This window comes from Rattus rattus, chromosome 5 (assembly GCF_011064425.1).
Source record: "Rattus rattus isolate New Zealand chromosome 5, Rrattus_CSIRO_v1, whole genome shotgun sequence".
NCBI classification, from domain to species: Eukaryota; Metazoa; Chordata; class Mammalia; order Rodentia; family Muridae; genus Rattus; species Rattus rattus.
This window is the reverse complement of record NC_046158.1, coordinates 18,601,909-18,617,898: the sequence shown is the minus strand read 5'-3', so window position 1 is coordinate 18,617,898 and position 15,990 is coordinate 18,601,909. Positions and strand designations below refer to the sequence as shown.

Here is a 15,990-nt window from a genome sequence, read left to right as displayed (position 1 = left end):
ATTTTATATTTTATAATGCTATTTCATGGTAAATTCACACAATTTAGCTGAAAACAGTACAAAAGGAAGAAATGCTAGAATACAGAATAGAAACAGAAAGACCTTAACAGTGCTGTATACAGGCATGGTGAATGCATGAAATCAGAACAGACTTGAGAAAGTTAGGATACTTTTATAAAATAAAACACAGGTTTATCTTACATACCATGCCCAGGAGTAAGCTGTAGAAAGAGCTGGCACACTAAACAAAGGAGAACAATGTACTATAATTTAGATGATTAAGTGTTGATATGATATAGTTTAATTCACCCCTAAATAATCCTTTCTGAACACAAGTAAATGTTTATTACACAGAAAGTAGTTGGTACAGTTCTGACGAGTTGTTGGAGAAATTTCATAGCACAGGCAACAGAATGTCCAAAGTTGATTGTATACTGTCACAATGTCATCTGCAGGTGTCATTGGGAGTGGTTGTGTATAGCATTGAATCTTTAAAGGGCTATAGAAGGTTAAACGAAAAAAAGTTACTTTTCTGAGCTAAACCTAATTGGAGGTATGAATTTATCTTACCATCCGATTGGATAACCAGAGCAAATATACAATATGTAGGAAGAAGAGGAATATATGTGAAAGTAGAGGAGGAAAAACTCGTGGTCAACAATCCACCTTATTTCTCAGCTCTGCTTATGCCCTTTATTCAGAGGCATGTTTCAAATCACAGACATCATCTGTGGCTTCTTTACTTCTTGCTGATTGAGCCCCGCGCATTTGCAGATGCCTCTTCACGTTCTCTGTTTAGTTGTCAGAGTAGTCCTTATTTTGCAATAGTGAAGACGGATTCTGAGCTCTTCTCTCACAGATCTCAATGAATGCCTGGTGTTTGGAATATGCTCCCAGCACTGTCTAAACACACGAGGATCATATAAATGTGTCTGTGACCAGAACTTTCAAGAAAAAAACAACAGCTGTATAGCAAAAGGTAAGGTAATTAAAAAGCCATTTCAATTCTACATGAATATCTCAAGGGGAAAATTTTGTACACTGCATTTGAGCAAAAGACCCATTCTGCATAATATGAGATATTTAGATATTAAGGCAATCAACATGGCTGTTTTTTATTTTCAAGTGTGAAATATATTTTCCTTTAATTAAAAAATATTATGTTTTTATTCTGGAAACTTCTAAAGTCTCCTTTGCGGGCTCCTTTTACCACCTGCAGTAAGTCCTGATAGCTGGTATTGCCCCACTGCTCAATATACCACCACAGCCTGCTCTCTTGTGTTCTGCCTTATCCTTTTAAACAGTCTAGTAAAATAGTTCAAGTAATTTACAGAGAAAACTATTAAAGGTAGGGCAAAAGTATTAAAATTACTCTGTATAGCAATTTGTCAGTAGAATAAAGACTTTAAGCACCAGTCTTCTAGCCTAAATACAGTAATTCTGCTATTTTCAGTGGATGTAAAAATATATTTTACAACTGTAAAACTGTGCAAGCATAAGGACTAGGATTCCAAAGAGAAGGGGATTTTTGTATGACCTTTTAATGTTTGAATATAAAATGTTACTTCTAAGTTTTGTAACTTCAACTTGTCAGTATATTTTTTTAAATGTAAAAGATAGGTATGGTGCTAGACTTCTGAATATATATTTTAACTGCTCCTGTGTTTTGCCAATTATATAGCTTTAACATCATCAGCTATACAGTTTGATTAATAAGAAGTAGTCACATGGGAACACTTTTAATGTCCTTTATCCTGTGTGAATGACATTAAATGTACTTAAATTTGAATCCTATGACCATAGTTCCCATACTGCAACTACTAAAGGAAGTCATTGAGGTATTTCAGGCTTGATTCTTCATTTATAAAATTAGAGTATCATATCTATTTCTACTATTTCTGTAAGAAATCAAAATAAGTTGAAAAAGAATTAACATAATATCCAAAAGAGAATAAATATTGAATAATATGTATATTGTTAAATGAGTTTTTTCATATTATCAAATTCTGTGGTGCAAAAGGTAGCTGAACCAGCATAATTAAACCTACAGTATGTACCTAAGTGTGATCTGTATAACTACATTTCAGGACACAGTATTATTATTATTATGTTTTTTTGCAATAACTTTATATGCATCAAAGTTGGTCTAGGTTTTAATTAATATTTTAATAATATTAGAATTCTCAATGTGGTTTTCTTTTTCAATCAATGTGAAAATAATATTAGTATGTGGTACAGGTGTCCAAACACTCTCCCATTCCATTGGAAATAAATTGAAATTACAAAACCTTAGTGTAGGAAGGAACAAAATCTATTAAATGAAAAATAAAACACTGCAAGATGTAGCTGAGTGACAGAGATTTTACAAGGCCATTGATTGAATGAATCTCTATTCCCTCAAAAAAGGGGAGAAAGAGAGAAAGAGAGAGAGGGAGAGGGAGAGGGAGAGGGAGAGGGAGAGGGAGAGAGAGAGAGAGAGAGAGAGAGAGAGAGAGAGAGAGAGAGAGAGAGAACACATAGGATTATATCTAAATACCAAAAATCAAAACATCAGAACACAGCATGTCGTGATTTGCCAAAAATACCCTTTTCAAATCCTTAACTTATGAACATAAATTAAGCATTGTACTTCAAAAAGGAGTGGTTACTAATAATTTTTGGAGAAAAATGTTAAGCAGAAATCAAATATTATGAAGACTTAAAAAAGGTATAAAAGTGACTAATTTTCACTTTGGAAGAAACTGTATAAAGAATAACAACACAAGATAACCTTTATCATCGCTTTTGCTCTAGTTGAAATTTCCTCTATTTTGTATTTTATCATAATAATCTGCAGGCTCTGAAGATCAAGCTCTCTACATAGCTAATGACACTGACATCCTGGGTTTTGTATATCCATTCAACTACAGTGGCAGTCATCAGCAGATTTCTCATGTTGAACATAATTCAAGAATAACAGGGATGGATGTATATTATCAAAGAAATGTGATTGTCTGGAGTACTCAGTTTAATCCAGGCGGGATTTTCTACACAATGATCGATGCCAGAGAAAAGAGACAAGCGAATAGTGGCTTGATTGTAAGTAAATAACGGAAAATTTGAAGGCTATGCCTTCTGTCAACATCCTTACTTTTTAAAAAAAAAGTCAAAGCATTGGAAGAATTAAGATAATCAATTATTCATCCCACATAGAAATAACAATTTCTTTCTATTTGTACAAAGCATGTTTACTGTAAATTCTGGTTTATATTTTGCTTGAATGCATTTACCATTGCTACATAGAATTGAAAATGAATAACAGCTAAGTATTTTGAACACAAATATTTTACATTTAAAAGTCATACATATTGTGAACAGAAGCATTTTTTATCTTAATGTTAGAATGGGAGAATATGTGTGCTTTTTCCATTAGAAAGTAATATAACGTGGAGAAAATTGTTTCAATTTTAAGAATATTATAAATCTACTTATGGGACAAGAAACCAACTAGAATTTCACTATTCCTCCCTTCTTTTGAGAAATGCATTTTGGAGAGCATTTGGCTGATACAAAAAGGGAATGTTGCTTATCATGGCCAGTTATAAAAATAAAAAGCGGACCACTTATTCAGAATTGTAGCTCTTGGCAATCTCTATTTGAATCACAGCATTTAAAGTTGTTGCATATTTTATATTTTAATGTTACATGAATGGGAAAGAAAGATGGATACTTATTTATTTTAAGGAGCCTGGCCTTTTCCCATATAATTCAAAAGTCCAAGTGATACCCCAGAAATGCTAATAGCATTCAAACACTTGAAATGCAGCATGGCACCTTTTTGGATCCCTCATTAATTATTTTTACAACAGAAGCTATCATAAATATCTAAGCAACATGAGTGATCATGGATGCAGCTTAGAACACATTCCACAATAAGGATTTAAGCTACAGAAATGCTACACAATGCTGTGTCGAGTATAACTTTAATTATATTTTTAATTCATTCTTTATATTTTCAGTTAAGTGAATATACTATGTGGAGGGGGGAGTGGAGGGGGAGCCAATGAGTGCAGGTGCCTTTGAAAGCCAGAAATCCATGACATTAAAAGTTACAGGTAATTGTAAGCCATCTAACATAGGTATTATGAGGAGAACTTGAACTTTGAAAAAGCTGTTCACATGCATAATTTATGAGATATCTCTTTAGGTATAATTTTAAAATAAATAAAATTAACTAATGAATTCAGGATTAGAATAGATCAACTCTTCATAAAATTTTTCATGTAACTGAGTTCTCTCTTCAGATATTTCTGCCATAAACAGTATTAGGTAAGTTTTCCTTCTACTTAGAACAGGCCCAGGACACAGAGGAGACATTTAGCAGATCATTCTGTTTTTGATATTGCAGAGCTGTCCTTTCTCTCTGTCAGACCAGATGACACACAGTCATTGTATGTATAGTGCTTAGCTGTAGAAATGATGTCTGCTTTCATATCAATCGTGAAAATGAAGGTTGCTTGTGACCTTATTTTCTTCTCTTGGTGTCATGAAATGCATTGATTGGCCTGGCTTTGAATTCTGTTCCTATTCTCTATCAGTTCTTTAGTTTCCATGACCTAATTTTAGGTACTGGATTAAAAACTAATTAAGCATATGACACATAATTATTACAGATTGATCACACATAAACATTAATTTTATGCAATGCAGCACATTGTATGCGCTATATAACTGCATTGCTAATACTGATTGACAGGATGCCGTGTGCTGCATGTTGTATTTAAGATGATTTACAGTTCTGATGTTTGATCTGATGTTTGTTTTTTAAAAATCCCTTATATATTTAATTTTGTTATAATTTTGGATGCAAATTATTTTAATTTTGTTCTTGGGTAGATTTATATATAATCAGTGATAATGAGTTCAATTTTATAGATTGGATGTCAAAACACACAATATTTGATAACTAAGTTTTTATTTTTACTCAGGCAGATGCATGTGTATGTATATTTTATTTTTACAGTGTACACATTTATTTGCAGTCCTGTCTACAGGTTTCTGTAACTTCATTAGAAAATTGCTTGTAATCAGTGGTAAAGGTTTTCATTAGGCTTGTCTGAAACAGGATATGAAACATTTAAATGACTGTTATGATTTTCTTACATGGTCTAGACTATTTTCTCCAGTGTTTCCAGAAAAAATATAGCTAGCAACATTCACCATGGATGCTGTGGATTACTGTAGGATAACACTCTTTGGCAAAGAGCTAATAGTTGACTCAATGCAATATCACAGAGCAGGGGACTGTTTTACCTGTTGTCTCTGCATGACTTTCCCCTGACATTTCAGGCACTATGATATCTTTTAAAAGGCAAGGCTGCCTTAGTGAAGACAACTACATTGTGTGCTTCACTGCTACTCGGTAATCCCAGTGCCTTAATGTGTCAAGGTGCAAGAGTTGACTCTGACAACATTGATTGATTGTAAAATTCAGATAAATTAATATCTATGACTTTCAATTGTACATCTGGAAAAAAATGTTTACCGTCAACTTCTAAAGCCCATTCCAGATTATGAACGTTTGTGATTTGACAAAGACAGGCAATAGAATATGTGTCTGTCAACTTTTATCTGAGCCTGTTATTTCTCTGAAATCCATCCTGTGTATAAACAAACACTTTTTTCATGTCAGATAAAAGTGTGCATTTTAATACTTGCCAGATAGTCTCCAATTAGTTCAGAGAGCATAAAACCTATTTTGTATTCTAAGTTTTGATATGTGTTGAAAACTACTGACTGAGGCTTCTATACTTCTTAGAAAACAAAACTCAAAACTTTTCTGCAAAGTTGATTTTGATACATGGATTTTCTTCTCTAAATCTAAATACAAACAAGAGAAAAATCACAGAGTCAAATGATGAATACATTAGGATATTTTCTGTCAATTTGTTTTAGTGTTTAAAATTTTTATTAAAAATTTGGGGTTGGGGATTTGGCTCAGTGGTAGAGCGCTTGCCTAGCAACCACAAGGCCCTGGGTTCGGTCCCCAGCTCCGAAAAAAAGAAAAAAAAATTTATGTATATATTTTGGTCATATTTTTTCTACATATGACTCCTCCTCACCCTCCCCTCTTCCAAAACGACTTAATTTCTTCTTCATTTCCCACCATATCACTCTAAAATCAAATGAAAAATATGAAACCAAGAAAATTTGAAAAACAAAGCACACATTTTAAAAAGTAAACCAAGAGTAAAAGAAAAAATATCAAAAAAAATTAAATAAAAAAGAACACAAAATATAAAGTTTGTTTTATTTTTGCCTGTTATTCCTACTCAAAGGGTCAGAGTTAGGATATACTTGACACTTTATTAAAGAAAACTACTTTTCTCTTTCCCAGTATCAGTTAGAAATAGATCATAGTTTAGGGGTGGGATCTTGTGTTCCCTTCTTCTCAGTTCTAAGGTCATGTCTGTTTTGAAGCTGTGCATGTCTTGTGTACGCTGTCCTGGTATCTCTAATTTCATACCTATATCGATCCTCTTTTGTCTGGAAGACACTGTTTCCTCAGAGTCATCTACCACCTCTTCTCCTTGAAATCTGTTTATCTCCTATTCCTCATAGATCCCTGAGCACTGATGAAAAAGGTTTGATAAAAACATCCCATTTAGGACTGAGTGCTCCAAAGATCTCCCACTCTCAGAAAATTTTTCAGGTGCTGGACTCTTTGTTAATTGCCAACTCCTACAAGAAATTTCTTTGATGCACGTTGAGTAATTCTCTGCACCATGGCTATAGCAATCTTTAATTGCAAGTCATTTTGTCACTGTGTTACTTTAGCATACTAATAAACAGATTTACCTCCAGGCCCATGATCTATCTAATCTGGAGGTTCCTGGCCACTTTTGAAGTGACAAATATGGCTTCCATCTCATGGAATGGACCTTAAAATCCAATGACAATGTAGTTGACTACTCCCATCACATTATGCCAGGATTGTACTCGTATAATTTTCAGGCATGTTTCTGCTGCCAGTAGCACAGTTCCTAACTGGGTGACATTGAAAATTACTTTTCTTTTAGCATTACTTTTCTGGTAGCATGAAGAGTATCTTCTGCTTTGCTCAGTTGCTTCAGAGGGAGTTGTTTCCTGTTACCCTCTATTTCTTCTGCTTCTTACCCTCATTCTGTCTCCTTTTCCATGGGGTTCCCTGAGCTCTGAGGAAAGGGATTTGATAGAGACATCTCGTTCAGATCTGTGTATTCCTCGATCTCTATCCCTCTCTGTTAGGTCTCTCTAATGTTTGACTCTAGGTTTCTGTAAATTTTCTATCTCTTGCAGGAAGAAGCCTCTTTGATGATGACTGATTCTGTGAATGCAGCCTTGGTTACTAGTTGCCCCAGCAGTGTCTGATTGTTCCATCTCATAGAGTGGATCTTGTGTAAAATCATAGAATGCTTAGTTATTCCTACATGATATGTATTACTGTTATTCTAGAACATTCTTCTCTAAGGACAACATTATAGATCAAAAGAGACTATAGGTGGGTTGGTGTTCTAAGTTTTATTCTTTGGAAGCCTGCAGATCACCTTCCCATATGAAAGATACTAGGATGTAGAGGTGAAGGTTCACCATAGGCAGCAGATCAAGTTGTTCATTTTTAATGAGTTATGTTAAGTGATGTGGTCAGGCAAAGAGGCTTTGTTATCTATTATCTTGTGATGAGCAACCTGCTGTCTTAGTAATAACCTGGTTTGTTCAAGGATTTTCATGATATGCCTTTGGAGACTTTATTAAAACTACATTTTTAATTTTAAGAGTTTTCTACTACACTAGTAGTAGCCACCTCTCCCTATTTCTAGCTTCATTTTTCCCATCTCCCCTCCGACTCATGACCTGATCCTCCAATTCCTGTCCCTCCAGTTTCTATTCTACCTAAAAAACTATTCTATTTCTTACTCCCAGGAATAATTATGTGCCCCCTGTTAGTGCCTTCCTTTATTGCTAAATTCATGGAGTCTATGAAAATTTGACCTCATAAAACAAATTGTGGAATATGCCTCCTAATTTAAAATATGTCTAATTATTTGGGAAGTATAGGCATTAATTCTTCTTTGAAAGTTTGAAAATATTTGATAATGGGATTGTGTTGAATATCACTTCACTGTAGTTAAGTATAATAAATGTAAATCTTTTATTTTGTTCCTCTGGTCTCCATGCTTGTTCTTATGACAGAACCAAATTAATTTTAATTTGTTCCTCTATAATATGACTTGAATAATTCCTCCAGTATTGCTCTTTTTTGCTTAGGATTGTTTTGGCTATCCTGGACCAATTGTGGTTTATTATGAATTTTAAGATGTGTTCTTGTATTTTTATATTTATTAAAAATTCAACTTACTTTCTTTGGTCAATCTTTACATCTCCTGTATAAATCCAACTTTTGAGCATGGTGGATGATCTCTTTGATATGTTCGTATATTGGGCATGCAAGTATTTTGCTGAGGATTTTTCTTTTAAAAAAATATTTGATATATTTCTTTATTTACATTTCAAACGTTCTTCCCCTTCCCGGTGTCCTGTCCATAAGCCCTCATCCTCTCCCCTCCCCCTCCCCATACAGATATTCCACATATACATCCCCCATCTTTACCTGCCTTAATATTCCCCTCCTCTGGGGGTCCAAACATGGCTGGACCAAGGGTTTCCCCTTATACCCCAACAAGGCTATTCTCTGCTACATATGCAGTTGGAACCCTGGGTTAGTCTTTCAGTAGTGGTTTAGTACCTGGAAGCTTTGATTGGTTGGCATTGTTGTTTTTATGGGGTTGCAAGCTCCTTCAACTCTTTCAATACTTCCTCTTATTCCTCCCAAGGGGATCCTATTCTCAGTTCAGTGGTTTGCTGCTGGCATTGATCTCTGTATTGGACATGCTCTGGATGTGTCTCTCAGGAGAGATCAATATCCGGTCCCTTTCATCATGCATTTTCTAGCTTCATCCATCTTATCTAGTTTTGGTGGCTGTATATATATATATGGGCCACATGTGGAAGAGGATCTAGATGGCCATTCCTTCAGTCGCTGCTCTAAACTTTGCTTCCATATTCCCTCCTATGGATATTTTTTCCCATTTTAAGAAGGAGTGGGAGCATCGAATTTTGGTCATCCTTCTTCTAGAGCTTCCTGTGGTCTTCCTGTGCATCTTGGGTAATTCTAGATTTTTGGTTAATATCCATTTATCAATGAGTGCATACCCAGTGTGTTTTTCTGTGATAGAGTAACCTCACTCAGAATGATATTTTCTAGTTCATTCAATTTGCCTATGATTTTCATGAAGCCATTGTTTTTGATAGTTGAGTAGCACTCCATTGTGAAGATATACCACATTTTTTGAATCCATTCTTCTGTTGAAGGGCATCTGAGTGCTTTCTAGATTCTGGCTATTATAAATAAGGCTGCTATGAACATAGTGGAGCATGTCTTTGTTGAATGTTGGAGCATCTTTTGGGTATATGCCCAAGAAAGGTATAGCTGGGCCCTCAGGTAGTGCAATGTCCAATTTTCTGAGGAACCTCCAGACTGATTTCCAGAGTGGTTGAACCAGTTTACAACCCCACCAACAATGGAGGAGTGTTCCTTTCTCTCCACATCCTTGCCAGCATCTGGTGTCACCTAAGTTTTTGATCTGAATCATTCTGACTGGTGTGAGGTGGAATTTCAGGGTTGTTTTGATTTGCATTTCCCTGATGACTAAGGATGTTGAACATTTCCTTAGGTGCTTTTTGGCCATTCGATAATCCTCAGCTGAGAATGTTTTGTTTAGCTCTGTACCCCATCTTTGATAGGGTTATTTGGCTCTCTGGAGTCTAACTTCTTGAGTCTTTGTATATTTTGGATCTTAGCCCTCTATCAGATGTAGGATTGGTAAAGATCTTTTCCCAATCTGTTGGTTGTCGTTTTGTCCTAATGACAGTGTCTTTTGCTGTCCAAAAGCTTTGCAGTTTTATGAGGTCCCATTTGTCGATTCTTGATCTTAGAGCATAAGCCATTGGTGTTTTGTTCAGGAAGTTTTCCCCAGTGCCCATGTGTTCCAGATGCTTCCCCACTTTTTCTTCTATTAGTTTGAGTTTATCTGGTTTGATGTGGAGGTCCTTGATCCACTTGGACTTCAGCTTTGTACATGGGGATAAGAATGGATCTATTTGCATTCTTCTATATGCTAACTTCCAGTTGAACCAGCACCATTTGTTGAAAATGCTGTCTTTCTTCCATTGGATGCTTTTAAGTCCTTTGTCAAAGATCATGTGACTACAGGTGTGTGGGTTCATTTCTGGGTCTTCAATTCTGTTCCACTGATCTATCTGCCTGTCTCTGTACCAATACCATACAGTTTTTATGACTATTGCTCTGTAATACTGCTTGAAGTCAGGGATGGTGATTCCCCCCAAAGGTTCTTTTACTGTTGAGTAAAGTTTTCACTATTCTGGGTGTTTTGTTATTCCAAATAAATTTGCAAATTGCTCTTTCTATCCCTATGAAGTATTGAGTAGGAATTTTGATGAGGATTGCACTAAATCTCTAGATTGCTTTTGGCAATATGGCCATCTTTACTATATTAATCCTGCCAATCCATGAGCATGGAAGATCTTTCCATCTTCTGAGATCTTCCTCAATTTCTTTCTTCAGAGACTTGAAGTTCTTGTCATACAGATCTTTCACTTGCTTGATTAAAGTCACACCAAGCCATTTTATAATATTTGGGTCTGTTGTGAAGGGTGTCACTTCCTTAATTTCTTTCTCAGCCTGTTTATCCTTTGAATAGAGGAAGGTTACTGATTTGTTTGAGTTAATTCTATACCCCAACACTTTGCTGAAGTTTTTTTTTTTAATCAGGTTAAGTAGTTCTATGGGGACACATAAAACACTATCATATCAACTACAAGTAGTGATACTTTGATTGCTTCCCTTCTAATTTGTATCCCTTTGACCTCCTTTTGCTGTCTGATTGCTGGCTAGGACTTTGAGTACTATATTGAGTAAGTAGGGAAAGAGTGGGCAGCATTGTCTAGTCCCTGATTTTAGTGGGATTGCTTCAAGTTTCTCTCCATTTAGTTTAATGTTAGCCACTGGTTTGCTGTATATGGCTTTTACTATGTTTAGGTATGGACCTTGAATTCCTGATCTTTCCAGGACTTTTATCATGAAGGGGTGTTGAATTTTTTCAAAAGCTTTCTCAGCATCTAATGAAATGATTATGTGGTTATTATCTTTGAGTTTGTTTATATTGTGGATTACATTGATGGATTTTCGTATATTAAACCATCCCTGCATCCCTGGGATGAAGCCTACTTGATCATGATGGATGATCATTTTGATGTGTTCTTGGATTTGGTTTACAAGAATTTTATTGAGTATTTTTGCATCAATATTCATAAGGGAAATTGGTCTGAAGTTCTCTTTCTTTGTTGGGTCTTTGTGTGGTTTCAGAATAAGAGTAATGTGGCTTCATAGAAGGAATTCGGTAGTGCTCCGTCTGTTTCAATTTTGTGGAATAGTTTGGATAGTATTGGTATGAGGCCTTCTATGAAGGTCTGATAGAATTCTGCACTGAATCTATCTGAACCTGGGCTCTTTTTGGTTGGGAGACTTTTAATAACTGCTTCTATTTCTTTGGGAGTTATGTGGTTGTTTAGATGATTTATATTTTCCTGATTTAACTTTGGTACCTGGTATCTGTCTAGAAAATTGTCCATTTCCTCCAGATTTTCCCGTTTTCTTAGACATAGGCTTTTGTAGCAGGATCTGATGATGTTTTAATTTCTTCAGATTCTGTCGTTATGTCTCCTTTTTCATTTTCTGATTTTGTTAACTTGGATACACTCTCTGTGACCTCTGGTTAGTCTGGCTAAGACTGAGGATTTTTCAATTGATGCTTGTGGTGGTTTGAATATGCTTGAACAAGGGAGTTTCACTATTAGGAGATGCTGGAGTAGTTGTGGCCTTGTTGGGTTTGGGCTTTGAGACCCTCCTTCTTGTCATGTGTGAGAAAGTCTTCTACTGGTTACCTTATGTTCAAGACGTATAACTCTTCAGCTCCTCCAGAGCAATGCCTACTTGGATGCTGCCATGGTTCCCACCTTTATAATGAACTGAACCTCTGAATCTGTAAGCCATTCCAAGTTAAATGTTGCTGTTATAAGAGTTGACTTGGTCATGGTGTCTCTGCACAGCAAAGGAAATCCTAACTAAGATAACGCTCATCCGTAAAATTGTGCTATAGTTTTGTCTGCCTCTCTGTCTCTTTCTTCCTCCCCTCACTCCCTCCTTTCCCCCATGAGTGTGTGTGTGTGTGTGTGTGTGTGTGTGTGTGTGTGTGTGTGTGTGTGTGTGTGTGTGTAGTGTATTTTCTTAATCTGGTTTTTTTTTTTTTTGGTATTAGAGTACGATTGGCTGCATAGGGATTTTTCATAGGCACTTTGGTGTTATTCTTTCTCGTCTAAAAATACATTTACTCAATTCATTTTATTAAATCCAATCTCCATTTTAGCTTATATATTTATTGCACACAGTAGTTTTATAGATAATCTCTTGTAAAGCACTCATGTACATTGTACATAGTCTTAGTTCTTTTATTTATTTATTTTTACACTGCAGATTTTATTCCCCTTCTGGTCCACCCTCCCATACCTCCTCTCCCCCTCTGTGTCCACCCCACCCACACCACCAGAACTCTAAGGTCACTGGGGCTTCTGTTCTCTTGAGGGATAGATGCATCTTTTCTGATTGAACTACTTTATTAGAATGAGGTGCCTTATATTTTTTCTGATTAGTTTGAATTTCAAAGGAATTTCATTAGATATTATCATATTAATGCCCATTTGGTTCCTTGTTTCAATTTTATGAGAAAACTTTACTTGATCTTTTTCCTTATGATGGGTCCTATATTTAAAGTTAAGTTGAATTTCTTGTAAAGACAGAAAGATGGATTTTGTTTTTTAATTAGTTCAACTTACCTGTGTTTTGAGGATGGAGAGTTTAGACCATCAGTACTTAGCATTATTTTTGAAAACTGTGTTTTGATGATAATATAATTATTCATTTTCTATTTATTTTTATACTCCAGACTTTATTCCCCTCCCGGTCCACCCTCCGACTGTTCTACATCCTATACCTCTCCTACCACACTGCCCATTTCTATGAGAATGTCCCCACCTCACCTACACCAACAGATCTCTAAACTTCCTGGAGCCTCCTGTCTCTTGAAGGCGCATCTTCTCTGACTGAACCCAGACCCGAGAATTCTCTGCTGTATACGTGTTGGCAGCCTCATATCAGCTGTAGTATGCTGCCTGGTTGGTGATCCAGTGTCTCAGATACCTGAGGGGTCCAGGTCAATTGAGACAGCTTGTCCTCCTACAGGATTGCCCTCCTCCTCAGCTTCCTCCAGGTTTTCCCTAATTCAGGGGTCAGCAGCTTCTGTTCATTGGTTGGATGCTGATATCTGCCTCGGACTCTTTCAGCTGCTTGTTAGGTCTTTTGGAGGGCAGTCATGATAGGTCCCTTTTTGTGAACTCCCCATAGCCTCAGTAATGTTGTTACGTCTTTGGCCTCAGTTGAGCTGAATCCTACTTTGGGCCTGTTTCTGGACCTTCTTTTGCTCAGGCTCTTCTCCATTTCCATATCTGCAGTTCTTTCAAACAGGCAGAATTATGGGTCAGAGTTTTGAGCCCCCACTGTAGGGCATTTCATCTTAGAGTCCCCCATTTTATTCCTGAGATTCTCTCATTTCCCAGATCCCTGGTACATTCTGGAGGGTCCTCCAAACCTCTTTCCTTCCTAGGTCGCCTGTTTCCATTCTTTCTGCTGGCCCTCAGGGCTTCAGTCCTTTTTGCCCACTCAATATCAGATCATGTTTCCCTCTCCTTTACCCCAATTTCCTTTTCCTCCCCTGTCCCTCCCTCCTTTCCCCCTTGTGGATGCTTTCTCCTCCCTCCCAAAGGAGAGCGAGGTGTCCTCACTTGGGCACATCTTGTTGACATTTTTGAGTTCTGTGGACTGTATCTTGGGTATTCTATAAAAACAAACAAACAAACAAACAAAAAACTGGCTTATATCTCTGCCTTTCTATTCTTCGTGTTTGGTAACAATAACGTTGTTTTGTTTCTTTCTATACTCTTTTGCCTAAACATATTTCTCTCTTTAGTCTTAAGTATTCCTTGCAATATTCCCTGTAGGGATAGTTTCATGGGCAGGTATCATTTTATCCTGTTTATATCACAAGGAAAGCTTGTATCCTCAACTATGGCAGACAGTTTTGAAGGGTATGAAACGCTAGCTTGATAGCCATGATATATTAGAGTTTGTAATTCTAGGCTCTTTTGACTTTCAAAGGTTCCACTAAGAAATCAGATGATATTCTGATGTGTTTTCCTTTATATGTAACTTTTTTCTCTCTTGCATTTTCTAATATTATTTTTCCTATATAATTATTATTTTAGTTATACTATTCTAAAGGAAATTACTTTTCTTTGACTTGTTTGAATGGTGTTTTGTCTGCTTCTTTTTTTTTTTTTTTTTTTTTTTTTTGGAGCTGGGGACCTAACCCAGGGCCTTGCGCTTCAAGCGCTCTACCACTGAGCTAAATCCCCAACCCCTGCTTCTTTTTTATCTATATATGTATTTCCTTAACTTTGGGATGTTTTCTTCCATTATCTAATTGAATTTGTAGTTTATTCTATTGACGTGGATTTTTCCACCTCATTTATGTCTGTAATTATATGGTTGTTATTTTATTGGCACCTACAATTTCTTTTATGTTCTCTCTCTCTCTCTCTCTCTCTCTGTGTGTGTGTGTGTGTGTGTGTGTGTGTGTGTGTGTGTGTGTTTTACGTGTGTTTAAATTTTTTTGTCATTGTTTTGTGCAGTCTAATTACTTTTGCTTAATCTTTTAGTCCTGATATTCTGTTTTCTACTCAATTCATTTTATTAAATCCAATCTCCATTTTAGCTTTGAGTTTTCTTTAGTATTTTCATTTCTTTACAATATTCAGCTTTCAAATCCTGAATCGTCTTCATCATTTCATTCCACGTATGGTTGTGATTTGCGGGCATTATCAAAGCATTTATTACTGTTATCATTAAGTTTATTTAGCTCATTATATCCTCTTTAAACTACTTGAATTCCTTGACTAAGTTTATGATTGTATAGACAAGTTATATGTGCTGATGCACATTTAGGTAATTCTCCGCTGAGAAAATTTCTGGTGAATTTGGCAAGAGGTAGAAGTGGATAATATACTATCATTGCCTTTCAAATTATTTACAATGTACAATTGTGTTGAGATCTGTGCTTGTAAAGTTCTTTTTGTGGTTTTATGTCTGATGTCAGTTGCCTTACATGTTTCTAATATATGTTTGTCTCATACTGAACCTGAGAATACAATAAGTCTTACAGCTTGAATTTGGTACAGGTAGGTTAATATGAGGTGACTTTACAGAATAGGTCACTACATTTTCTTAAAATATATAGGTCACTATAATATTTAAAAAAAATCATGGTTTCCAGAATTTCAATGATTGAACTCAACTTTAATTAAGTATTTTCAATTTCTATTTTAAATCAAATATATTCAGTGAAATATCTTTAGTACTGCACCTAGAATTGTGACAGATAGCACACACGAGTAAGCTTAGTATAGAAAATTTAAAATTAAAGAGGTAACTTCCAATTTTGTAACAATTAAGCTGTCAGTTTTCTGTAAGATTTAATTCATTTATTCAACTAATACTTTGACAGGCCCCTAACTTAGCTGTGTATTTAGAAATCTTAACAGGATAAAGACCTTTTAAGTTTTCTTAAGATGTCAGTCAACAAATGTCTTCAAAGTTGTGCAATAATATTAATGAAAACTTTGTCAGAATGAATACTTGCTTAAACTTTCGCAAAAGAAACATGTCACTGTGGAGTCATTGGTTTTGACCTGTTAGTTGGTGTAAGGAACAAATGAACAATT

The 15,990-nt window shown here is 35.7% G+C and overlaps 1 protein-coding gene across 1 annotated transcript in view; it reads left to right on the top strand.

Moving 5' to 3' along the window:
* Positions 1-15,990, top strand: part of LOC116900103 (low-density lipoprotein receptor-related protein 1B) — a 274,149-nt gene that overhangs the window by 207,943 nt on the left and 50,216 nt on the right. Inside the window, exons 34-35 of the mRNA XM_032901881.1 lie at positions 860-979; positions 2,837-3,078. Coding sequence (XP_032757772.1) covers positions 860-979; positions 2,837-3,078 — 362 coding nt within the window. The remainder of the gene's footprint in view (positions 1-859; positions 980-2,836; positions 3,079-15,990) is intronic.